The sequence below is a fragment of the Dasypus novemcinctus genome, chromosome 14, assembly GCF_030445035.2.
Source record: "Dasypus novemcinctus isolate mDasNov1 chromosome 14, mDasNov1.1.hap2, whole genome shotgun sequence".
In the NCBI taxonomy this organism is placed as follows: Eukaryota; Metazoa; Chordata; class Mammalia; order Cingulata; family Dasypodidae; genus Dasypus; species Dasypus novemcinctus.
Genome location: NC_080686.1, coordinates 68,543,237 through 68,571,001, shown reverse-complemented (window position 1 = coordinate 68,571,001; position 27,765 = coordinate 68,543,237). Strand labels below are relative to the sequence as shown.

The window sequence follows — 27,765 nt, the reverse complement described above, 5'->3', positions numbered from 1 at the left end:
TTGTTATGAGTTGCTGTATTTTGGTATTCCCTTTAGTAGTTAACCCTAGAACGGGATATTAGAAGAACAGAATTTGAGGTTTAAATGAGGCACGTACATGCTGGTAAATAATTTCCATACTAGAATGATGTACAGTACAGTAAGGAAGAAGCTTGAGAATGAATGCACTGCTTCCCTAACTAGCCCAAACGCAACAGTATCTCTACCCCATATATCTATTCCTTTGTCTTACTTGTACATGTGTTTTCCTTTTCTTACTAGATCACTGCATCTTTAACAAATGAGAACATCTTTTATATATTTCTTTCTGCTCCTAAGTCTGTAATCACACATGCATATTCACACATAACCATGCTTACAGGTCTAGCAAAAAGTAGCACACAGGTTATTAGTAATGTTTAACCAGTCTGAGCCATAATTTGAGTTGAAAAAAACAGCTCATCTAAGAGCCAAAATAATGTCTTTTGCTAATTCTATGGTGAACAATAGCAATATCAAATCCCATTGTTAAAGAAGAGAGCAAAATGGTTTATATATCATTCTGTAGATTTCTATCATGATATATCTATATCTTTAAAAATAATCCTTAAAGAACCTTCTCCTCTCATTGACAGAAAAATATAATCACAGCCTACTGTCTGTGCTATTCCACTTTCCATCTCTGCTATGTGCATACGACTTGGTAAGATACAGCCACTGTCAAGTTTCAGAACAGTTTCTTGTCTAATCTTTTACTTCCCCAGATCTTTGATACAGAACCTGTTAGAATGTATTTCTTACTTTTCCAGTTCTTATGTTTATCTCACTTCCACTCTTACCATCTGCTCTACTGCATTTCCTTCAGAAAAGCAAAAAGTTTTCACAGTGCCCAGAGCTTTCCCTGCAAACAATACCCTCTTCCCCTCTTCCTTCCTTCCTTTCTCTGCTTTTATTTGGTCTTATTTTGTGTTGAGGTCAAACTGCTTTAAAGAGTTCATTCTGCAAACATGTCTAATGAGCTGAAATTTTTATCCAAATAGATCTGATGGATTTGTAAACATTCCTGCCATTAATTTCTGGCTTCTGCCCAAGTATACACACTTTGGTGTGCCCCACTATTTTGAACTACCCAAAAACAACTTCATAAGAAACAGGCAGGCAGAAATTTATGGTGTATTTGATGTCACCAAAACAAGGTAACAATTATCCAGTAAGTATAATGAATCCAAAGAGTTTCAGTATAGCCCTCCCATTAAATCAATATGCCAACTTCTACTTACTGCAAACCAGGTTACATTAACAGAGACTCTTTGAAGAGATATAAAAAAAAATTTTTTAAGCTCATCACAAATTAATTTTCCTGCCTTCTCATGTTTTTTGTTTTGCGCATCCCTTTATTTTTGATTGACATATCATGTTTAATAAGTGTTTATTAGCAAATACCAGGTTAAAAATACCTTGATAAAGTGGTTTTATACTTCATATGTCCAGTCTTCTTCAGATGAATTTTCAACTCCTTCTATAAGAATTATATGATAACGGGCATCAGAAAACAAAATTAGTTCTCTATTTTAATTAGTACCAATAACCCAATCCTAAATTCAGTATTATCATTTAGTAATTTTGTGACTTTGGCCAAGTTACTGACCCTCTGGAAGCATGTGAAAATAACATTACCCAATAGGACAGTAAGTTGATTAGGGATGATAATATGTACAGTAAGATGCCTGACTTTCAGGAGCAGTTAGCAAATGAAGGTTGTTATTATCACTATTATAATTATTATAATTGGTATGTCATCTCAGTGCCAATCCCTGCAATCTTACTGAACTACAATAAGTAGTTGAAACAGCAATCTGCATTTATTATCAGTATTTACTTTATTGATGTAACACATTCAGTTATTTTTACTTGACCTTTTAAGAACAAAAAAAAAATGACAGATTTTATGACTATAATTAAATTCATTGTACCGCTGCTTTCTACAGTTCTGTTTAGGCCTACTAGAGATAAAGATTACCCTGTAGATAATGGATGGGGAAATGCTTTAATACTGCCTGTTGCTTCTCAAATAATAACAAAATCATTCGGAGAAATTTCAAGTACTAACAAAAATATGAATTTTTCTTTAGAATATAAAGAGATTTCAAAATCTTAATCAATTTTGATGTTTGCAGATAAAAAGCAGAGACCAGGCTACTTCCAAGAAATCAGTTTCTCTAGAATGGCAGCATTTTATCTCAAATCTTAGGTTCAAGATTCTCAACTACATCAATTCCATATGATTAAAATAAATTAGGCTTTACTGATGCTATTCATAATTTTAGTTTTCTTCAAAATATAAATATAATTAAGAGTTAATAAATAAAAATGATTGGCAAACATCAGGGCAGATCTTTATACTGCTTTTAAATTTGAACAAAATATAAATGAAACATCTTTTAATTTAAAATATCTTTTTATAATACAGATATATCAAAACCGATTCCTTCAAGACGCATGGGCTCTTTATTCAAACCTAAATATCCCTGGGATAATAAAGCAATAAAAGGGCCTAAAATAAGTAGTTTTCCTTTACATTACTTGGTTAAAATTAATGATTAATTCAATATCTAAATTAAAAACAAAAATCTCAGTTAGTAAAGTAGATGTTTCCCAATATCCAAATGCTTATCTTCATATAAATAAAATACCAGGATACAGGAAATTAAATCAATTTTTACTCTTTTCCTGACTTTTAACCTTGTGGGGAAAACAATAAACCTAAACTAAATCTTACAGGTCAAAAAAATGTTCTCACATTTTCAAAATGCTTATCACTTAAAATCAAGAAGGCAATTTCTCAAAGTGATAAAATCTGGTCTTATATTCATTTCCAATTTTTATTATTGACAACAATGATGCCGATATAAAATAAGAACATAATTAAAATGTATTCCCCTTGGCATCTTGTATATTCAGTTAAAAGCAGAATGAAATACTTTATTACAATATATGATTATTTCAGAGATTATGAAAGAATTTTAGGTAAAGTAATTATATATTTTAATCAAGTTTTAATAGGTTTTAAAATATATCTAGAGGATTTTAAAATCTTTTGACATCAGCTCACAGAAAGAGCAGTAAATCTGTTTTGGCTTATGCAAAAACAGTATATATGGTCATATATTATTCATGATTATATAGCATAAATGATAGCAACACAATTTCACACACTATAAAAACAGTCATTTTAATTTTGTTGACATCAAAAAATTGTTATGGTGATATATTTTGGATCAGAGATGGCCAAAGTAGACAAAGCTTTATCTGACCCTCAGTTAAAGAACATTGAGTCATGGACAAAATTTGTACACATTCTAGTTCCATAATAACCATAAAATGCTGACTCTATTGTAAGAAGCAATTTCCTTCAAATGCTTCCTCATTTTCCAGCAACTGTAGTTTTTTTCAAATACTTTTTTGTTTGATTCCAAACAAAAACTAAGTTTGAGGATTTAAAAATGGCTATAAAAGAGTGATACCGAAATGTCATAAATTCCATATCTACTTTTCAATCTCAAAACCTGAAAATACAGGAAGGATGTTATTATAATTTCTATTTCTATCTTTTAAAAGAATTGATTTCTATTTTGTATAATTGGACAATTTATATAAGAAAAATTTTATGGTTTTAAAAAAAATTTTTAAGGGGGGGAGTACTGGATCCAGGCAAATGGAGGGTTTGCCAAAGAACAATAGTGTCACGTAGACGGAGGGGGAGGTGCGAAGAAGGGAAGGGAGGTCTGCGCCAAGCAAAGCTGGGGGCTGTTCAATCAGCCCTTATCAGTGCTCCATCAGTGTCTCCACTCCAGCCAAATCCAGAGAAAACAAGGAGTCAAAGATTCAGGTCAATAAGCTTATAGGCGATTTGCACAAACAGCTCCTCCAGCAAGGTAAAAAACAAAGTCATATTGGCTTTTTTTCTTTATTCCTTCTCTTTGAACTCCCTGGTCCAAACACACCCTAGAAATGTCAATGCTATATGCAAGAATTTAAAGAGCTGAGCTTCTTCTTGCTGTTAAGAAGAAAAAAAAAAAATAATAGAAGTTGCCTACACAGATCTCCTTCCTTATTGAATTTAAAGTGATTATGGTAGAGCTGCCTTATACAGCTTCTGATGCCAGTTGCCCAAGCAGCACAGGAGGTAAAATCATGCCATTAATGGCATAATCAAGGGGAAAAAAACCATAGTGATTGAAAAGAGTTTATGGAATATAGCAAAATAGACTTTCTGAACTAAAAAACTAAATATAAAGAAGAAAACAGGAAACACAGTCTGGATGTTTAACACTGGATCAAATGAAAAACAAGCAACTATTACTCCCACAACTAAAACCTGCATAAAGGGTACATTTTTTTTCTCTCGGTATTATGGATCTAGATATTTTGTTTTTAACATGGGGGGGGGGCGGTGGTACAAGTCAATAATCTAGGCTTTGGTTTGTTACAGTCTAAGGAGAAATACTACATCGCCTCAGTTATTTCTTACTTTTAAACAAAGCCACAAAGCTATACAAACCAAAGGAAGAGGGCCTGGGGCGGGGGTGGGAGGGGGGAGAAGGGAAGGAGGGAGGGAAGACATTTCAATGAACTTGGAGGCCTATTGTCAAAAAATATTTAAGCACAATGATAAAACCAGTTCTGACTCTCATGGTTCCTTACACTTTATCTTCCTGATACAAGAACATAAAAAAATACAGAATATACGCATCCTACCCTGGTACTGTGGAAGGATGTAAAGTAGCAAAGTAACAAATCGCATCCTCAAACATCCTCAAACTGCTGTTATGGACACCAGTGAGCTACAAATGCAGTCTCATCATGCCCTTCGCTAAAGGGCAGGTTCTGATTGGGGTTATTTGCATCTCATGACAGCTTCCCCAGTTCACCTGCTTCAATTTCCTGCCTTAACCTTTACTTTCTCTAGTCTCCATTCTTCCCTAGGTGTATACAAACCATGTAACAACCGTGACTCTTCCCCCACTTATATCGCAAATTTTCCCTGTGGCTTAGAGAAGTCAGTTTTTCTCCAGAGTCTGGGTCACCAAAGCTTCCCCAATGTGGAAGTCCAATAGATTCCTAAAGTAAGTTCCACAGGTATGGCTCCCCGGTCCTGCTTGCCAGCTCTCTGCTGTCCTCTTCTGGCTTCCCACAATGCTGGCCTCAGAGTACAGCAAACCTGATTGAGGACTGAATTTCACTCCTTCCCTCAGGCCTCTGCTTAAAGCTCACCTCCTGTGAGCTTTTGAAAAATAGTGCTTGCCCACGCAAGCACACATGCTGACTTTTTCTTTGTAGGGCTTAACATCCTGACATAATTACACTGTGTGAGTTTGCTTGTTTCTTTCTTTCTCTCCTCCTACCATAAGTGGGGGATGACTTTTGTCAACGGTTGTCTGCCCAAAATTGTGATGAGGTGGCATGTGGCGGATGCTTAATGTATGGGTTGAGTCAAATGTCACCCATTGAACAGAAGTGAAAGCTTCTGCCAAGCTACTGAACAACTCTCTTTGGCTTGTTTTGGGTTTGGTATTAGTTATTTCCGGGTGTAGAGCTAAACCCAAGCCTAAATAATCCAGACTTTATTACCTTTAATATGCTTTACATTTTTCTATTTTAAAGGTTCTACATAAGTTAACGCTTGTTGAGTTTAATGAGAATGTCCATTTTTACACTACATGTTTCTTTATTTTATGGATCTCCAGCATGCCCCCCTTTTCACCTTAAGCTTTCCAGATTGAAGAGTCCTAACTTTAGTTCATCTCTGTGGGGTAAGCACTTCATTCATTCCTAGCTATAAGGACTTGAAGTAAGGTTTGACTTTCTGTTTTTGTTTTCTTAAATCAACTTTAATATCATCGTTCTCTCTTTCAGCCTATAATTAGGGCTGATGTCATCAGAGGAGAATTTCTAGATACCTATTACTGATTACTCAAAGCTCACTGTCATGTTAATTCCTTAGGAGTTTCTTTCTTTTAACAATCCTATTACATTATACTAGCCTACAATGGCAATCATCCCACACCTTTCTTCCTGTTCACATATTTTGTGAGATTCTCCTGGAATGTACCCCCAAAATATGTTTATTTCACTGCAGGCATTAACAGAGGTGAATACTTTAGCGAGGAAACCCTCTTCCACATAGCTAATCACAGTAAACCAGGTTTAAAACTGCTACCGGCCAACCTCACTATGAAATTTATTGCCTCTTAGTTTATCCAATAATTGCAAATATATAAAATATTTTCTACCTGCCAGCAATGATATAATTAAAACCATCCAGTTTGCTTTTCAGATCACCTATATTTCAATTTGTATTAGTTTGCTTAGTTCTAAACATGCATTGACATATCCCCATGTTTAATATTTAAACCAAAAGAGAGAAAAAAAATCACCGTAGCAAATAATTCAGTACACAGGAAATGTGTAGCACTTATGGATCCAGCCTTAATGTCTTCGTCATCTGTAAATTCAAGGAAATAATTCTTGCTTGTTTCCTTCCTCTCAGTGATACTATAAGGCAATATGCCAAATGATCTAAACTCATTGTACAAAAAAGAATGGAACAAATTGAAAATTCTTTTTATATTTCGCTAAAAATTTTAAAATCTAGGTATCAGAGCAAATTTAAAATAGTGTCTTTTTATAAACATGGTTTATTTCATTCCAAGGATTAAAAATAGAGACATGAAATGTACAACTATGGAACTAATCCAAAGTAATAAAAAGTGACCTAAGGAACTCCAATAGACCTGTCAGTTTCAAGGTTTAGGCCTGCTATTGTAAGAAGGGAATATAAAAACTGATATTTTCCACTTTCAATTGTAAATATGTATGTCTTAGATGCATATGATTCAGAATTTTACACAGTTTAACAAAATTCTGACCAACATTTTTGACATTTCTCTGGAATCTTTTACTATGGGAGTTATTTGGGTCATATTTAATCAGATTTTAGAATGACTGGCAACTTTACTAATAAATACTTTTACAGTCAGTGGTTGAAGATCCTGCTATTATACAATAAGAAAATAGGTTGAGGAGAGTACAACAGTAAGAAAAGTCATTCCTAACACTGAAAATATTCTGTACAATATAGAAGCTCAATTTCAAAGGATGTGGAAACTTTTATCTACAGTTTTTATAGATGTACAGAGTAGAAAATTTTCTTTTTTTTTTAAAGGCAAGTTACAATAGTATAGTATTGCTTTCAAATAAAACACAGTTGCTAAAATAAGATATATAGTAACCAGATATGTCTCCTCAGTGCTCTCCCTCAAAACGTGTCAAAATACCTTTTTTGGAAAACAAAATACCTTTTTTGGAATTTCTAGTCATATTTTTGTGATTTGAGATTTTAAACTAACTATCCTTTGTTTGGTAAGCAAAAGCAATTGATATTCAAAATTTTTATACCTAGAACACCCTAAAGCAGCCAAATTATTGCTAGATTTTGGAACTACAGATGAATGGAAACTTACAAAACAACCCAACTCATTTTCATATATATATTGACAAATTTAAGTTGTCATAAATGATTTAATGTGCAAAAGGCATATTTTATCAAGAAACTTAAGTTAAAAATATTACTCTTCAGAGGAACATTTTTGACATGCTTTATTCAATCATGACATTGCACTGTAAAACATTTAGATATTTTTACTCCTTCAATTGCTAACTACCTCCTTAACTGGCAATAAAAAACATGGTTGTGTCACTGAGACTAATATGTGAATTTGTACAGAAAGATTAGTTTCTAATTTTTCAGAGAGAAACTTTTTTCTTCCCATTGTAGCTCATCAATGTAAGTGGAAAATGGATGGCATTCTTTGTATGACCTCAAGGGGCTGCCATATCTCTGAGCCCTCTCTTTCATACTAGTTCTACTGACTTCAGTGGGAATTCCCTCGACATACATTCTATGAGATTAAAATAATGAAACTCTTTGCCTATTGAACAAGCAGATGGTAATTTGAAATATTAATATTACTATTTATCCTGAAAAAATTATGTGAAAATAAGAATTCTTATTATCATCTATTATGACTCTCTAGTTTCAAACTCAACTTTAGAGAATTTTACCTTACTATATATAGAGAGAATAAATTTCATCTAACATTATATATTAAGTTTATATTAATCATACTCTACATACTATATATATTATTTTGGATATAGTTGACTTTTTTAAAATTTCCAATTGTTTAAACAGTTAATAATATCTATTTGACAGCATTCTTTTTTTTTTAAGATTTTATTTATTTATCCACCCCCCTTGTTTGTGGTCACTATCTGCTCTCTGTGCCCATTTGCCATGTGCTCTCTGTATCTGTTCATCTTCTCATTAGGAGGCACCAGAACCCGAACCTAGCACTTTCCATGTGGGAGAGAGGCATTCAATCACTTCAGCCACTGCAGCTCCATCGTTTGTTGTGCCTCTCATTGCCTTTCCTCTTTGTCTCTTTGTTGTGTCATCTTGCTGTGTCAGTTCGTCATGCCTGCCGGTCACACCAGTTTGCCTTCTCCCAGAGGCACCAGGCACCAGGAACTGAACCTCCCAAGTGTTATGTGGGAACCCAATCACTTGAGTCACATCCACTTCCCCCGACAGCATACTTAATGATTTTAATTCAATATTTTTTCTTAGTTCCTAAGGATCTGACATTATTTTTCATGTTTTAGAACTCTGATTAGTGTAGATGCAGAGTACTGTCCTGAGAATATAGTTATATAATTTTCTAAGTATCCTGTAAGTCTTTTTTCTTCCATTAAAGGTCAATCTTAGAAACCTGGAGTTCTGTACTTTTTCATTTAATGTAGCCATTAACCAATGATTGCCACAAAATGGAAAATATATCTAATATCTATCATTACTACCTCCCTAGAGTAATTAAATTGACAAAAATCTAAATCTATACACTAACACTTTTAACTACAGAGCAAGAATAAATAGTATATTTTATCCTTTGGTTCCTTTTCTTTATTGCAGTACCAAACACAAGGCACAACAGATGTACTTCCTGACAAAGAAAGAAAACAGGATGTCTTCAAATATGGGTTTAAAAATGCCACATCTCCAGTCAGTTCTTACATGTTAAGAAATGGTTCTGGTGTCTAGAACATCTAAGGAAATTATTAATTTGGCCTAAAATCTGATCTGAGTCAACACCAGCAAAAAAGTCCTATTCTGTCCCTACTTTTTTCATTTCCAGCCAAAAGTCGCTGGTGTGGGAGACATGGACAGGATTACAAAACGATTTTGAGACAATAGTAAAGGAAGTTTTCTGAACCTTAATGTATATGTCAGATGCTGAGGCTGGCACTCCATTTCAGTTTAGGTGGTGGGGTTCTACTGACCACAGAAATGGGAACCGGCTGGATTCTTGGCATCTAGTACACCCACAACAGTTGAAAATCATGGTGACAAATACATACGTGGTCCAGGGAGAGAAGTACATTGGCAACTTTTTGAGACTGGTCAAGTCAGATCAAGAAATTCACACATACATACACACACACACAAATCTACTCCAAAATAAATTCTCTAGATAGAGAAATAAAATGTGGTACATATACACAATGGAATATTATTCAGCCATAAAAAGGAATGAAGTTCTAATACATGCAACAACATGGATGACCCTTGAAAACTTCGTGTTGAGTTAAATAAGCCAAATACAAAAGGACAAATACTGTATGATCTCACTGGTTTGAAACAACTAGAATAAGTAAACTCAGAGTAGGAATCTAGAATAGAAGTTACCAGGGGACAGGATGGGGATTGGGAATGAGAAGTTAAGTCTTATAATGTACAAAGAAAAAAAATGTACAAGGTTCCTATTTGGAATGATGGAAATGTTCTGATAATGGATGCTGGTTATAGTACCACAACAGTGTGAACACAACAGCAATGAAATATATTAATATATCTGAATATGATTACAACAGGAATATAAACCCATGATTTCTCTAATAAATAAAAAAAAAATTTTAAATATTACAACAATCTGTGACTATGAAGTTCAGCAAAATGGTGGCAGAAGCTTTTCAAGAGAAAAAAAAAATTAAATTAAAACTTCATGTGTGGCAAAAACTCATTATCCATGTCTCTTCTTCCTTAGCAACAAACCCATCAAAGGTTAGCTGAAAAATGTATTCAAAACAAAGATTGCCTATTTTGCAGGTGATGTGGCCAACAGGATGAATGGAAGTAGACACATCCTTAAAGGGATGAGGAGAAATGAATAAATGAATTCTGTCATAAGGGTATTTATATGGCAAACATAAAGACAAATTAATAAATTTTGCGAAACAAAATATTTGAAAATTAAGAAACAGCTAGAATAAATTAAGATTCACAAAAATGGCATTCTATGCTTTCCAAGGTATTCATTCTTTTCTTTATTCACTAAAAAAAAATGTTTACTGAGCCAGGCACATTACCTTCTGCTGATGATATATAAATTGATACAACACAATCACTGACCTCAAGGAGCTTAGCATATAGGGAGGAAATTTGCACCCATATCAATCACTAAAAAATAAACAAAAAGAAAAGTGTTCAGTGTTATAGTACATCCAAGCCTGGGGTGAAGGAAAGACACAAATTTGGCTATGGTTTAGGAGTCAATAAAATGGGCTATGGGTCAAATCTGATCCACAGCCAGTTTTTGTATAGCCCATGAGCTAAGAATATTTTTTTACATTTTTAAATAGTTAAAAAAAAAAAAGAATGCTATTTCTTGATAAGACTCCATAAAACTGAAATTTCTGCATCCATAAATAAAATTTTGAATTTCATCATTCAAAATATTGGACACATTTGTTTTCTCTTGTTATATAAGTAGCTACATAACATCCTCTATTTTGCACTCTTGGCCTTTAAACCTGGTCCTGTACAGAAAAAGTTTGCCAATACTTGGCTTAGGCCAATGGTTCTCAAATTTTGACATGTATCAGAATTGCCTGCAGGGACTGTTAAAACACAGGTTACTAAGTTCTACACCCTGAATTTTTGACTCAGTAGATCTGAGGTAGTACCTGGGAAAAATGTGCATTTATAATAGTTCCCAGGTAATGCTGTTGCGGCTAGCCCAGAGATCATACTTTGAGAATCACTGACTTGACATCTTATGCAAGGGAAAATGTATATGGCCAAAGGTATTGAAAGACAGGAGAATATTTTAGGCAGAGGACATATTGCAATGATCTGGAAGTAAAGGACATGGCACCGTTCGCTATAGGAAATTCAAAGGAAGAGATGATGAAGGTTGTTAATAGAGCAAAAGCACTGGGAATAGAGACAGATTTAAAAAAAGAGGACAGTATCCATAGAATTTTAATGTGAAGGTCGTAGGATGTGAAGGAAGATCCAGCAGTCAAGGATGACACTTGAATTTCTAGCTTTGGGAATGGACACGTTGTGAAGTGGAGACATAGAGTAGTGTAATACAAAAAGGGGAGTTGGTCTAGGAGTAAAGTTGCAAAATTCAGTTTTCGATATGTTGAGTTAGAAATAATTGGGATTGTTTTTTTGTCAGCATTTAGAAGCGGGATCTAGCCTAAAGCTATAGATTTGGAAGTCACTGTCACAGTGAAGCCCTGGAAATAGATGAGAACACTAGAAAACTTTTGTAGGGGGAGAAGCAGTGGCTACATCTGAGAAGATAATCAGGAAAGTCCAACGTTAATGAAGAGTCAAGTGAATAGGAAAGAGAATAACAATAAGAGTATGACAAGAGGTACAAGATGAATATAGTTGTTTTGGAAGTCAAATAAATAAACCCCTTGGATTTAGCAGAAGAGGTGTGGGTGTGTGTGTGTGTGTATAAAACTGAGAAGTTTGTTACATTATCATGGAGGAAAATGTGAGAAAACATAGAGGAAAACAAGTATAACAATTTTCATATAGGTTTTATAAAGCAAAAGAGAAGATTTGTAGTTAGAGCACAGCATGGTATATATATAAACCAGTGGAGGGACTATATGCTTCTTTATCAATAGATCTAGTTATCTACTGAATATATATTGCAGTTAATGGTGATGGTTTGGAATGACATTTCAGGGTCAGAGTCGCTGAAGCCACCAAGTTCAACTGAGTTCAAGGTGGGAGAATCTGATTAGTTCAATCCACAATCTCTATATATCTGTCACAACCTTGGCATGATTTCATCATGTGATGTTGTGGATGGAGGAAAAGAAAAAATACTTCTCATACAGCTTGCAGTATATATTGAGTAGTATAAAGTAAAAGGATTATTCAAGTCTCAAGACAATGTGTGAAAGAATGGGGACTACTTCATCATCTTCTTTCTTCCAGGGTTTAATTTGGGGCTTGCCGCCTGTCCTAAAGATTTTGCATGTGTCAGAATTCAGAATTACATTTTTCGAAGTTTCCCACTTATAGTCTACCTGTGGAATTTAGAGTCCTGTTGGTTCTCTTTCTCTGAAGAACCCTGACTTTGGTACCAAGAGTGCAGCATTAGGGCAATACTCCTAAAATTCACTTTTCTTACCATGTTCCCCATCATCCTGAAGCAGCTGCATTGATAGAAAGGTGGAATAGACTTTGGAAGACTCATTTAGAATACTAGGATTAGAGGAAAACTTCCTCAACATGATAAATGTGACATATGAAAAGTGCACAGCTAACATACTACTTAGACTGAAAGCTTTCCCTCTAAAATCAGGAACAAGTCAAGGATGCCCATTGTCACCACTGTTATTCAACATTGGAAGAAGAAATCAAGGGGAAAAAATTACATTCATAATAGCAAATAAAAGAACAAAATATCTAGGAATAAATCTAACCAAGGATGTAAAGAATTCGTACACAGAAAACTACAAAACACTGCTAAAAGAAATTAAAGAAGCCAAATAAATGGAAGGACATTCTGTGTTGATGGACTGGAAGACTAAATATTGTTGTCAATCTAACCCAAAACAATTTATAGGTTCACTGCCATCCTAATCAAATTTCCAATAACTTTCTTTGCAGAAATGGAAAAGCCAGTCATCAAACTTATATAGAAGATTAAGGGGCCCTGAGTATCTAAAGCCATCCTGAAAAAGAATGAAGTTGGAGGGCTCACACTTCCAAACCAGAGTAATCAAAACAGTATTGTACTAACACAAGGACAGACATATAGACCAATGGAATCTAATTGAGAGCTCAGAAATCAACCCTTACATTTATGGCCAATTGATTTTTGGCAAGTTGTCAAAGATTGGGAAATAGACTCTTCAACAAATGGTGATGGAGAAAATGAATTTCCATTTGGAAAAAATAAAAAGAAAAAGGAAAAGAAAGGAGGAAGCTAACTTCACACGTTATACAAAAATCAATTCACAATGGATCAAAGACCTAAATATAATTGTTAGAACCATAAAACTCCTAAAAGAAAATGTAGGGGAGCATTTAGGACATTGTGTTAGGCAATGGTTCCTTAGATTTTATACCTAAAGCACAAGCAACAAATGAAAATGTAGACACTTGGGACCTCATCAATATTAAAAACTTTTATGCCTCAAAGGACTTTATCATGAAAGTTAAATGACAACCTACATAGTGGGAGAAAATAGTTGAAGACCACATAACCGGTAAAGGTTTAATATCCAGAATACAGGGAGAAATAGTTCAACTTAACAAGAAAATGACAAAAAACAAAAAACAAAACATAAATAGGCAAAAAACTTGAACAGGCATTTCTCCAAAGAAGATATACAAATGACCAGAAAGCATATGAAAAAATGCTCACTATCATTAGCCATCATGGAAATGCAAATCAAAACCATAATGCGATGCGATTTCACACCCATTGAATTGCTGCTATTAAAAACACAGAAAATAACAAGTGTTGGAGAGGCTATGCAGTAATAGGAAGACTCAGTTATTGCTGGTGGCAATGTAAAATGTGGAGCTGCTGTGAAGACAGTTTGCTAGTTCACTACAAAGCTAAAGATAAAACTACCATATAACCTAACAATCCCACTAGTAGATATATACCCAAAGGAACTGAAAGCAGAGACACCAAAAGATATTCTCAAACCAGTGTTCACAGAGGTATTATTCACAATTGCCAAAAGAAAGATGCAACCCAAGTATCCATCAACTAAAGAATAGATAAATAATATGTGGCACATATACACAATAGCTTATTCAGCCATAAAAAAGGAATGAATTCCTGATAAATGTGACAACACAGATGAACCTTGAAAACATCATGTTGAATGAGGTAAGTCAGGCACAAAAGAACAAATATTGTATGACCTCACTGATTTGAAACAATCAGAATAAGCAAACTCATAAAGTCAGAATCTAGAATATAGTTTACCAGGGGATTGGGTAGAGATGGGGATGGGAGTTTAAGGCTTAAGTGTACAGGGCTCTTATTTGAAATGATCGAAATGTTTTGGTAATCGATGATGGTGATGGTAGCACAATATTGTGAAACACAATTAATATTATTGATATATACCTGAATGTGATTAAAAGGGGAAACATTAGATTATCCATACAGTAACAGAATTTTAAAAAACACCCATGCAACTACACTACACAATGAAACCTAAAGTTAACCATGGACTATAGTTAATAGTACAATTATAAATATGTGCTATTATTCATTGTAACAAATGTTCTACGCAAATGCAAGATTTTAATAATTGGATGGTATATGGGAATCCTGAATTTTATATACGATTGTTCTGTAAACCCACAACTTCAAAACTGTGTATCAGCATTTTGAGCACTTTTATTCTACCACATGAGTATATGTTTCACACTTCACAAAATCATTTGAGTAAAGGAATTCACACAATTCATCCAACCATTAACGATTACCTTTGCTACAAAAGTATTCCACTTCCTCACAGCTCAGATTTTCAGGCCCAAATTCTGTGGAAAAGCTTTCCTCCAACGGAAAGTCCCCTTTGGAGATGATGTCTGTTTCCTCGGATGGACACTCTTCCTCCTCCTCGATGGCATCTTCAAGAGGCCCTTGAAAAAGAATCAGGGACACTGTACCGAAAACATCCAAAGAAGATAGTGAAACAAAATCCTTACATTGGGTCTTTTTGATTAACATGACCAGGTAAAGGCAGTCTTCTATAAATACACCAAGCAGTACTGCTAAGGGAACTCACACAAGATAACGCCACACTTACAGTCACAAGAAGTGGAAGGAAGCCGGGGCCTGAAGTTACCACATTGCCTGCAGCCGCCATCTCCCGCACCTCGCAACCCCCATCCCCCAAGCCCCAAACTTACTTTCTGATTCTCTCCTGCAGAGCAAAACTCTGTGCTTTATGTTCATTTGTAAGAATTAACTGCCTGGTAAAGAGTACAAGTCTCTTTTACACCGTTGTACAATTTTACCTGAGATTTTAATAAAGATTTAAAGTAATTGAATGCATTTTAATTGAACTGAGATTTTAATAAAGTCTATACTTTTAAAAATCCATCTTAAGAGTGGATTCTGATAAAAGATTTCATTATATGTGTTTGAGGCTTGAAGAAAAATTACATATTTCTCTCCCTGATGAAAGCATAACTCTATTCATAATTAATTGAATTTTTTCTGAAATGAAAAGTAGTTTTCTAATGAAAAAATGTAATTTGTATTTATGTGATACTTTTTTCAGTAATAAAAATGCAACTCCCTTAGAGTGAATGAGAGTGAGGTGCACTACATTAATGGACCTATTTTATTGAAAGGAAAGGGAGGGCTGTCGTTCAGATGGATCTGAAGTGGACTACATGGGAATACCACAGAGCAGATTGTGAATTTCTGACTGTCTTTAAAGAATCAAAGTATCCAACTCATTTTACTAAGTAGAAGGGTGCATTTGCTCCTAAAGAAGTAATGTGGCATTTTATCCAAAGAACACAATTATGATAATTTGTACTAATTGTCACTCATGTCAGCAGTCTCATCAGACAAGCTAAATACTTAAAGGCTTAGGCAATCTCTTTTACTTCTTAGATAAGTGCTAGGAAATTTTCAGGGCCAAAGGAGAAATCTTATAAATAATTTTAAATAGTGCATATATTACAATTTGTATTGATATATATCAAGTGTTTTCAAAAAAGCAAGTTTCCAAAGGACTTGATTTATTTGGCACATTTACACTGATCAGTTGCGTGAATTTATACTAAGGGACATGCAAGCAAAAATTTTCTTTCACCCTTTTAAACTTATTTTTCTTTTTTTTCTTCAAAGTAACAAATGATGAGAAAAGGGTGACCTAAATTTAAGAATTCTGGTGATGTTGTGTATTCTTACACAGTGTTTATATTCAAGGTGAAGGGGTTAAAGAACTGTGGATTCTGTTTTTTGCACATACTACATTCAAAATCAAGAAATCTCTTATTATTTTCATCTCCTACTAATTATTTCAGTTTAAGATTTATAATCTTTCACCTTTTAAAACAATTATCTCAAATAGTAAGACATGAGGAATCTATAAAACAGTAATATAAAAATTATAATAAAGCATTTCATCTAATGTTGATTTCAGAAGATAATTTTAATTAATAATTCTGAGTCTAATGAAGAAAATGACAGAATATGTTCCTTATTTTCCTTTTTTTCCCACAACTTTAATTATAAGATCTAGTTTGGTCAAACAAAGGCATGTGAAACTGTCTCATTTTACTGCATGTAAGAAGTTTAAAGCATTTTCTTACATGATCTTTAAAATAATTCAGGGAGGTAAATATGTAAGGTATTACTCTTATTTTATAGATAGAAAAAATGAAACTCAGGAGATTAAACAGAATAAGGTTATAAGCTAATAAGTGAAAAAGGTGGTGTGAAAATTTAAGTTTTTTTAATGATACCTTTTTTTAAATACCATATTCTTTGCAAACCATTCTTTTATGGTCATAAATGCACTCCTTTAAAAAACAACTGTTGAAAAAAATAGGTAAGTTCTAAACACAAAAAGCCTTCATAAAATGGTTTATTCATATTAACATAATTATTTATTCATAGATCTTTAAGAACGTATTCTTTAAAAATTGAAAAGATCTCTTGCTTCTTTGTACAGATTACTGAGAGTGAACAAAAATATTAACCACCCCCAAAGAAAAAAGGAGGCAAATCTTGTAGATTTTACCAAAAATAAAATAATTTATTTAATTATTTATGTAAGTTTTACCAATATTGAATCTCTTTGTAAAAGAGCTGCTTTAATATGAGTTATAACAGAAATGACAAGTATGGTTCTTTTTGGGATACAAATTCTGAGTTTTGCTAAACAAAAAAAATAAAGCTCTAATTGTAAAATAAATATTTTAACTAGCTCATATATATTTTAGTGAATTTCTTTTTTATTTCTGGATACTCTTCAGTTATAAAACCCCATACGTTATAAAGAAAAGGCATGCAAAGTATAAAAATTACTTAATGACAAAAAATGCTTTCTTTTTCAAAAATGAAATTCTGAGCATATATGCTGACAGTTTTAGCAGAGGTTTTATTAAAGAAAATATCTAAATAATTATTTAAATACTAGATGATTTATTAAATTGGCTCTAATAGTATAATACCAAATCCAAATTTAATAACTTCATTAGAAATTAAATGAAAAAGCACATGTGAAATTCTGAAAGACTACAAAAACATAAAGCATAGATTTATGCTTAGCAAGCCTCAAACCAACCCATGTTGTGGTTAATATGTGTGTGTATGTTTGTTTATATATTCACACATGTGCATACACACATAATCACTTTATTTGTGAAAATTTATGAGAACATTTTATTTGACAGTACAGTAATCTATAGTCTAGGGACTGTTTTATGTTTGGTTATTGCTTTTCAACTCCAAACAGTTACTTAAAAGAAACACCTATTTTCAATCACAAACTACAAAAACCCAAACGAAAGGAGAAAATTTCTTGAGTTCATTATTCCATGTAAGAATTCTCACTGTCGATATTTAGAACAGGCCACAGGAAAGTGATTTAATGGCCAACTTGTATTTCTCCCAAAGCAAGTGTCAGATTTATAATTCACTGTACTTTAAAATGTGAAATTACTAACCATTTCTTTTACTGTGCTAACAAATCAGACTCTGGGAAAAGTTTTCTCTTAAAATGCTTAGTATTTATGGTTTAAGATCAGATTTCACTCTACTCTTTATATTGCATGTTTCTTTAACAGAAAACCTTACAGATAATCGGTGGTCACAAACTAACATTTTGAAAGGATAAGAGACACTTGAAGCACAAGTACAATTAATAGCACCAATGAAGGAAGGAATGAAGGAACCATCGTTGTATGGATTAGTGGTCACAGAAGTCCACTTCAGAAAAATCACCACACATAATTTAACACAAATAATAATATCTACTCAAAAAAAGCTCACAACTGAGCTCCATGTGCCCTCATGGGGAAAATTGCTTCTGATTGAGGCCACTTGGCAGGCAAGTATGAGGAAATCTTAATTTCAGCTCTTCAATTGCTTCTGATTTATAGATATACAAGCACATTTTCCAGAATTAATAGTCTTAACATTTATAAATATAAATATTTACCTCATTTTAAAATGCTAATAATTAGTTACACATCCTAAAACTATGAAGACAAGGGTGATATATGTTGGGCCCATAACCCTGTTAATGCTTCTCGCAGAATAAATGAGTTATGTATCCTTTACTATTTCATTCTTGATAAATATTATCGATTACTCAGAAATTCTGGTGGGTGTAAAGTAGTACTACCATTTTCAGAGAAAAGGGACAATTGTAACTCAGGAATGATTTTGAATTGGCCAAAGCTACTTTTGCCCTCCCGAGATAAAGATGAAGATAAGAAGGGTTGTGCAGATTCAGAACAGTTGACAAGTCCAAGTGCTGGTCCAATGTACAGTGAAGTTTTTTTTTTTATTTAATAAGTACCAAGAGCTACTATGTAAAATATGGCCCAATTGTGGGTATATATGTGAAATTTTCATGTGGTAGTTGTTTCAATGATCTAGAGTTGATAAAGGACAAATGAGATGTTCAAGATTAGTCCCATCCTACACACTGGTAGCATACAAGCTGAATGAAAAGAACACAAGAACTGGATCTGAACGGTTTAGAAGCAATTAGAAGAATATACAAGAAAATTGTTCCTATGTTTTCAAGGGATTAAAGAAATCCTGAAATTCATCCATTGACACTGGAATCACAGCTAGAAGGTGACAAAATTTAAGGGGATAAATATAAAAGATATATAAGAATCAAGGGAAAAGAGGATTAAAGTAAGATGAGAAAATGTGAGAAATGATAAAGAGGAACATAGTAAATATTAAATCAAATATATGCGTCCTTCAATATAGATGCCTTGAGGAATAACTTTCTACCTTGGCACCTAACTGTAAACATAATAAACTTCACCTAAATGGCAAGTTATCTTTTTTCAGGTAAATTCAAAGCACTTCATAAAGCATCTAAGGAAGAAATTAATTCCAACAGAAATTAATATATATTTCCCAGTGTGAAAAGGAGCAGAAAATGTCAAATTCCATGGTTCTGATATACTATCCCCAAAATGGGGTCCTTTCTTATAAGCACTCATTTGCATTAATTTATCACACCTTATTTTAGTTTGGTTTCACAGGTTTAAAAAAAAAAACACTCTCATAACAGAACTACAGACAGCATTCCATCTTTTCAATGCATTAATATTCTAAGCATTCTAGAGGCTGCACAAGACTAGCCACCTAGCAAAATAAGACTGTTTCAGAATAGTGGGCAGCCTTGATTGCAACTGACAGGTGGGAAGAAAATGAAATTAAAATATTATCATTCCCAGTAATTACAATAAAATCCATCACAGTGTAGGCAGAAAATCCCATGCAAATATTTTGATATTTCCAAAACCTTTTTATTCCAGTGCTTTTCAATGTATGCCATTTCAGATTGTTGTTATATCAGATAGTAAGCATTAATATTAAAAATGAAAACCCCTACCACAAACTTTACATCATTTTATTCATATACAGAATAAGCCACACCAAAAGAATAATTTTCTCAAAATCATAATTAACTAATGGAAATGAAAATGGTAACTCTATCTCCAAGTTATCGCAGTTCCTGATTTGTGCTCTTTTTTTTTAAGTTGTTTGTAAAAGATTCCTACAGACAAAAGGATGGGAAGGTATGTAAAACCTTTTAATATATATAAAACAATGTGGACACCCAGATCTGACTATTTAAGCAGTAACTTACACAGTGATTGAATTATTGCATAATAATTGAGTCACTTTAGTCAGGTGATACTACCTTCCAAAACATAAATTTAAAACTATAAATTAGGGACAGATTTTGGTCACATTTTATATGGATATATACAAATAAGTTAAAACTATATAGAACTATGCTCTATTTTAGTTCATAGGCAAATGGAGTTAAAATTAGAACTTTTCATCCTAAAACCTACATTATTAAGCAGTGGATCATATTTAAATTCGGATTTCTTGTAACTTGACACTATAGGTTGTCTCTCCTTTGTTAATTTCAGATAATATTCCTAAAACACAAATATAAATAAAGTCCCTCCAATAGGAAAGATTTTTAGTATCTTATTTTCTCTCTTTGTTCAATTAGATAAATGGAAAAAAATAGCTCAACTCTTAAAAAAGAAAAGCTGAATCCCATAATAAATGTTCCCTCTCCGCATCTCTTTATGCAATAAGAACATTTCTATCTTGAAAGTATCAAATTCTTTTTTTCTAATTTTATCTGGGGCATATTCTGTCGCTCTTAGTAGTTTCTCTCTTAAGAGTTTTTAGCTGCTACACTCAGAATTCCTTATGAATCATCATTACCCTGCAGGCACACCTCAAATGCTTCTCGGTGCTATTACATTTGTCTCATGCATTTCCCACAGAGCTGTTTAATGAGAAGGGACAGAGAAGAGGAATGCTCTTCGGACAGTGCAAATCCACACTAATTCATGTAACTGAGTTTAACAGCAAGAATCAAACCTCATTTCTGCAGTCTAAAAAAAACCATTTTATTTTAAACAAGCAAGTTCCTCCTGCAGTCACTCACTTTTAACAATAGTTGCATCAGGGGATCTAGTAGGAAGGAAACATTTTTATTAATTTTTTCTCTTATCTGAAAGAAGAATGTTGATTTTTTTTTTCATTTACATCTGTTGCCTGCAGGTAGCAGACCAGAGAATCATATAGTAGAAATTCTTCTTTTTGATTAATTTCTTTCCTCATGATATGTTATTTCTTATGTATAATTGATTTGGGGCTTAGCTCATAGTAGTACAACTTTTTTTATATCTGTATCAACTGCCGTCCTCCAGTCAAGAAAGTTAAGGAAATTACCTGAATTTTGTTAAGTTTATTAAAAAAAGATCTGTGAATATTCCATTGAGTTTCGAAATGCTAATGCAAAAAAAGATATTAGAGGGTTTTAATGTCAGGTTCAATCTGACCATATTCCATTGTAAAAAAAAAAAAAAAAAAGGTGAGTCAAATTTTATTCACATTGTTTCTTTTGACTCTTTGATTTTATAAAAATGAAGTAATCTTTGCTACAAGTTCTTTGGCTACTTTTATAAATGGCAGAATTAACAGTTCTTGTATATAAACCTGAAAACAATTTAATTATTTAAATGTTTTGTTTCTCCTCAAGTGTCTTGCTTTTGAAATCTCCAACTTAACCGAACGATGCTAAGAAAATGGTCATTTTTCTTATGAACAGAACATATCCAAAGTTTGTGAGCTGCAACTAATCTTACATAGCAGATTAAAGAGTGATACCACAGAAAAAAATAGTCAGATGAGAAAATACAGACAAATTTGAACTAGACTCTCTAATGACTAATTTACTCTCAGTAAGTAATACAGGCATTGAGAAAATTCAGTTCATTAGCAAATGCCATCTGCATTGACCTAGTAAGTTAATGACAGAGTTGGCACTGAAATTCAAATATTTTATAATCAGGTATCACTCCAAAGTCCCATAAAGCTATTCTCAGTTTATCAAAGATGGTACTCTTACTGGAAAGAAATATGAAAGCCAATTTATTACCCAAACTATATTTATATATTATATTATATTTGGCTTAAACAACAGGAATTTATTGGCTCACAGTTTTGAGGCTAGGAGAAGTTGAAAATCAAAGTATTATCAAGGTAATGTTTTCTCCCAGAAGACTGTGACATTCTGGAACTGACTGCTGGTGGTCCTTTGGTCTTTGGCTTTTCTGTCACATGGTAATTCACACTGTGGCCTCTCCTGGCCTCTGCATTAGGTTGACTTCCGGCTTCTGGAAATTCCGTCTGGTTTCTCTCTGTGACTTTCTCTCTATGACCTCCAGTAATAAGATTAAGACTCATCCTGATTCAGACAGGCCACAGACCTTTACTAAAGTAATCACATAAAAAAATCCTATTTACAAGGGTCCACATCCATAGAACTGGATTAAGTTTAGGAATATGTCTTTCTGGGGAACATAGCTCCTGATGTCCATCTGCCTTGGAGATACAGAAAGGACAGCAACCCAAGAAAAAGGGGCTGGGCATAAACCCTCATCTTGAATTCTCTACTTTCTCGTTCTTAAAGAGAACCTTTTGGAAGTTAGCTCTTCCTTGAGGATTTATGCTGCTCAGAAACTGCCCTCTGCAGCCTAGAGTGCTCTTTTATTAGCTAAAGTTATTTTTTAAAGGCTAATACATAATTGTTCTGCTTGCTGCCCTCCCTGGCAGTGTGACAAGCTTTGTTGTCAGGTTGCTTTATATTGGGCACCAACTTGAAGATTTGGGCTTCCAGAAAAAAAAGAAAAATCCAAATAGATTGCTACACAGTTAATCTACCCCCACATTGTACATAAAACTTTATACTTGACTTTTGCCAATAAGGGTTTTTGTTGTTGTTTTGTTTTGTTTTAATTAGAGAAGTTGTGAGTTTACAAAACAATCATGCATAAAATATAGGATTCCCATATACTACCCCACAACCAACACCTCACATTGTTGTGGAACATTCGTTATTACTGATGCTAGAAATTTTTATAATTGTACTATTTTTTAACAGTAATTACCCTTTATTAAAATTGATGAAAGATTATTAAAATAGTTCTATCTCTACTGTCCATTATTTACATTAGGTATATTTTCCCACATACCACCCTAATATTACCGCTTTGCTCTTAAATCTTATGATTTTGATGTGTATTAATAATAAAAAGCCTTTAACTGGTAATAAGTACAAAAGATGAGAGGTACTGTGTATAATTCTGTTCTGTATGAAATTTTCATTTATTCATTTGTTCATGCATTCATTCTTTATTCGTTTAACCAATGTTCATTGAGGAAGTCAAATGTGCAGGCACTGTTGATAGGCACTAGGATAACACCTGTAACCAAGATGGGAGCTCCTCAGCCCAAGGAGAGTGGAAAAGCTAGCTAAGGAGACAAATTTTATATGCACAGATACGAGATTTTTGAAAAAGGAAATGCATTTTAAGATGGGAAGGCAGGAAAGGCTTTTTATATGTGATTCAAATTCTAGTTAGTGCATTTTTCTTATTTCTTCTGTTATATTATAATGGCATCGAACCCACATTTGTAACCAGGTATAGCAAATATGCTTTACCTTTAACCATGACACTTAATAGTCAAAAAAAAAAAGACCATTAGTTTGAATTTATTAATTGAAATATAGACAAAATAAGGAGAGGCAATACTGAGGCACGTTTCTTACAAGTCTAGAATACAGTTTTAAATTATTATTATTTATATTGTTGGGGGAAGGTTTTCCACTTGGCAAGATGAATTCATGGTCCTTTCCCAGTGATTCAATGCATATGCCACCCACTCCTAACCTGCTGCAAGTGTGCTCAGTCAGGGATGCGGGAGAAAGCAAGCAGCGTTCTTTTCCAAAGTGATCACTGCTATCACAACAAAAACATCAGGTTTACTTGGAATGTGAATACAGGATACTAAAATTTTTAAAGCCCATCTGCCTAAGAAAGAAAAAGAATTGAACCTATCCACAGAACCACATAAACATGTGGCTGATTACTATTTATTAAGTGAATCACATTTACTGATTTTTACAAAGAATTTATAAATTTATAGACTTCTACTAAAGCACCTACATTTTCTTTAGAAATTTCAAAGCACCATAAAAGCAGCTATTATGCTCTTCTAAGAAACTGAACTCCACAAAATTATTATACATATGTGTATCAAAAAAACTAGTTGTTAATATCCTTCTTGGCTATGTAATGTAGCTAAAAAGTATTAAAAGAGAAGTAATTTTAAAATTATTTATTTTTAACAATAGTTTTTTATTGTCTTTTAAAAATAAGATAAATAGATCACACACAAAGTTACATTAAAAAACATAAGAGGTTCCCATATACTCCACTCCCTCTTCCTCCCCCCATTCCTCCCATATCAACATCCTCTGTCATCAGTTAGGCACATTCATTGCATTTGGTGAATACACCCTGGAGCGCTGCCACACCTCATGGACCACAGTTTACATTGTAGTTCACACTCTCCCCCAGTCCTTCCAGTGGCTTATGGCAGGAGAAACAATTAAAATTGTTTATTAAACAATTAGAACTATAATATAATAGTAAATAAATGGCATGCAGTCTTCTCATTTTAAAATGAGTATTTCTCTTTCTAGGGAAAGTAAAAAACAATATGCATTTGATAAAAATATCAAAACAAAATGAAAAACACTATCCATATAAATACTAAAAAGGCTTTGATGACCAACTTTCTTAGCCAGCTTCGTATGGCAAAGACGAATTAAGCATGATCCTTAAAAACATTCCTTATACATTTCTTTGTCTCAAAATCTACAATATGGCTACATGTAGGAAATGAAGGGGAAATAGCAAATCATTGCAAAGATTTTGGGGAAAAATATTTAATTAGAGAAGAAAATTCAGTGACAATAATTCCATCAGATTTGGTTGATATATGCATATATATGTTATTTTTCTTCTTAACTAATTAAACCTGAATCTAACTTCCATCCTATCAAATGAATCAATTTCCTTTTCATCACCCCTTATTTTAATAACACTTTCTCTGACCCTGCCCTGTTAGAGTGATTCTTTACATGTGCAATTAATTATTGATGGGGCCTTCTAACAAACCATTTAAAAAATACTTTTGAAATGATATCTAATTTTATTGTCTGATTACAAGTAGCTGATGTACTAGTAAACAGTGGTTCTCCAAGTATGAACCCTGAACCAGCAGCATCAGCATCGCCTGGAAATTTGTTAGAAATGCAAATTATCAAACCCCATCCCAGATTTACTCATTCACAAATGCTCAGGTGTGGGTCCAGCAATCTGTGGGTTTAGAAATCCTGCAGGTGATTTTGATGCATGTGGAAGTTAGAGAACAACTGTGCTGGAATATAAATACTATACAGAAGTTACTTTGTAACAGAATCAAATATATTTGCTATTGTCATTTAGTATCCGTTCAATATCTTCCAATTTCTACATGCTCCATGCCTCAATTAAGAATAGATTCCACTGTGCTGCTGTTGTTTTTTAAAAACCTATTTCAAGATTAACATGGGAGGAGAACCGAGGGAACATCTATGTGATTCTTGCTACCTCAGCGTCATCATTAAATCCTGGCAGACACTAAACCATAAAAGAATTTCATAGTATTCTGAATATATATACATACACACATATATATATAATTGCAAAAATATATACATTTAAAAAACAAAGTACCTCATTAACACACAGTGATTTACACATAGGTGACTGTTCTGTAAGCATTTACAGATTTGATTTGAAAGAAAAGTAGCAAATTTTCATTTTAAAAATCTAACTTCCATTTACTTGGTTTGTTATCATTTTATGTGAAATGCCAGAAACAGATTTCCAGTAAATTTAGAGGTTATGTCTGGGTTGGTACGATTAAAACATGAAAGATATACCAGGCACTATGTTAATTAGAGTAGAGAAGCCAACAGGAGCAACTCAAAGAGAATACTAGTCCTCTTCTCCAAGAGCGTTAATTGAAGTACAGCCGGAGGTCCACGTGGCTGGTCATCAGAAGGGAGCTGCCATACACGTAAAAATTCCATTCACGAAGGAAACGAATACTAGTTCCCAAGGAAAGACCCAAAATGAAATAGAAAATAAAAAATAAAAATAAATAGGCTTCGTGTATTGCAGCTGATGATCTGTGATCAAACTACTTTTCATCTGGGCCACTAAACGAAGTCACTCCTGGTAGAGGGGCAGTTTAGTTTTATTTATTTACTGGTGGCTAATGGTTTTCCTAAACAATGCTAGAGAAGCCAGGGAGTGCTTAAATAACATTCTTTCACACTACTCTGGAAATAGAATCTACCATGAAATAGACTGCAGCCGCTTCAGGCTGATTCCAAATGTTGCTTGTGGATACCCTCCAGGGAGCCCGGATACTCCAGGGAACTGTTTTACTACTGCTGCAGTACGGAAAGTCAAGGCGCAGCATCTCAATTTTTAAAAATTAAGGTCTGCTGTTTGTGTCTCTTGAAGAACAAGCAGTTCAAAGAGCACAAGGGTTCTCGCCATCCTGCTCTTTGGAGAGCCCATTATCTAATGAGACTTGCTCTGTAGCTTGCACAAGGGAAGAGGACTGGCCTTGCCAGACAGAGCTGGCCAATCAGGAGCCGGCAATCGTGGGAAGCAGAGGGCGTGGCCAACCACACGCATGTTCTGCTCAGTAGCCCTCGCTCGAACCGCTTATTTATAATCAGGCGAGTGCAAAACCAAGTGTGGTCTGTGGGATTTTGTTGAGCAGCAAACTGGCCGACCTTCACTGTCAGCCCAGATACGCACCTCACAAAACTACACACCCTACTAGCCCAGGTGATGTCTACAAAAAAATCTGTTCCATTTTGCAAAATAGGTGTGACCTCCTGCTCTTGGAACGGCAGCCAATTTGGCCCTGGGTTGGGAGTTTGACACCGCAAATAATGATGAATATTCTAAGCCTGTACAGTCCTGTGCACATGTTCTTTGCACAGCTAGAAAAAAATCACACAAAGCAAAGCATTGTTGTCGGGCCCTCGTATTTGTTGTAATACTAATTTTATAAGAATTTGCCTAATTTCACAGATGTATGTGCAATTTTCCAAATTTCCATTCTGGCAGATCTATTTCATCTTTGGGGGATGAAAAATAAAACCTCCAACAGATCTATAATTACAAAACCTTAACATTATGAAAAGGGTTGTGTGCGTGGAAGTAAAACAAAATCTACATGTTTCCTACCTCTCTAATCATAGCACGCCCTGGGATCTATATCCAAAAGGCACTTTATAACAAGTGTTCTATGTTGTCATTAAGCTGTCATAAAGGTATCCCAATTCAGTACTTGTGAACATCTCAAGAGGCCCCAGAAAGCACTTCCCCATAAAACATACCTTCAAATAGACTTTTACTTTATACTAGTACATTAAAGGAGGGTCTAAAGACACAGAGGCACTCAATATAGCTATATATTTTAAGAACACTTACTCCCTTGAGAATTTGGAGAGCAGGTAGGGTGCCAGTGATAACAAAACTAGCTTATCCACACTGTTCCCCAAGTCGCAACCTGGAGGAAGCATCTAAGGACTCTCTTAAAAAGAAAATATCCTCGGCCTTTGGCACCAAAGCCTATAAAAGAATAAAAGCAAGCACCTTTACAGGCTGAAGTTATAGGGTAAGCCAAAAGGTGGAGAGCTCACATAAATGAACTCTCCGCTGAC

General features: G+C 34.0%; 1 protein-coding gene across 3 annotated transcripts in view; it reads right to left on the bottom strand.

Annotated features, from left to right (window-relative positions):
* Positions 1-27,765, bottom strand: part of ZFPM2 (zinc finger protein, FOG family member 2) — a 464,182-nt gene that overhangs the window by 356,310 nt on the left and 80,107 nt on the right. For 2 of the 3 annotated variants that reach the window (XM_058275903.2, XM_004457555.3), the window contains exon 2: positions 14,864-15,019. In XM_058275903.2, coding sequence (XP_058131886.1) covers positions 14,864-15,019 — 156 coding nt within the window. Of the gene's footprint in view, positions 1-1,436; positions 1,499-14,863; positions 15,020-27,765 lie in introns of those variants that run through there. The other variant, XM_058275904.2, reaches the window with a different exon arrangement.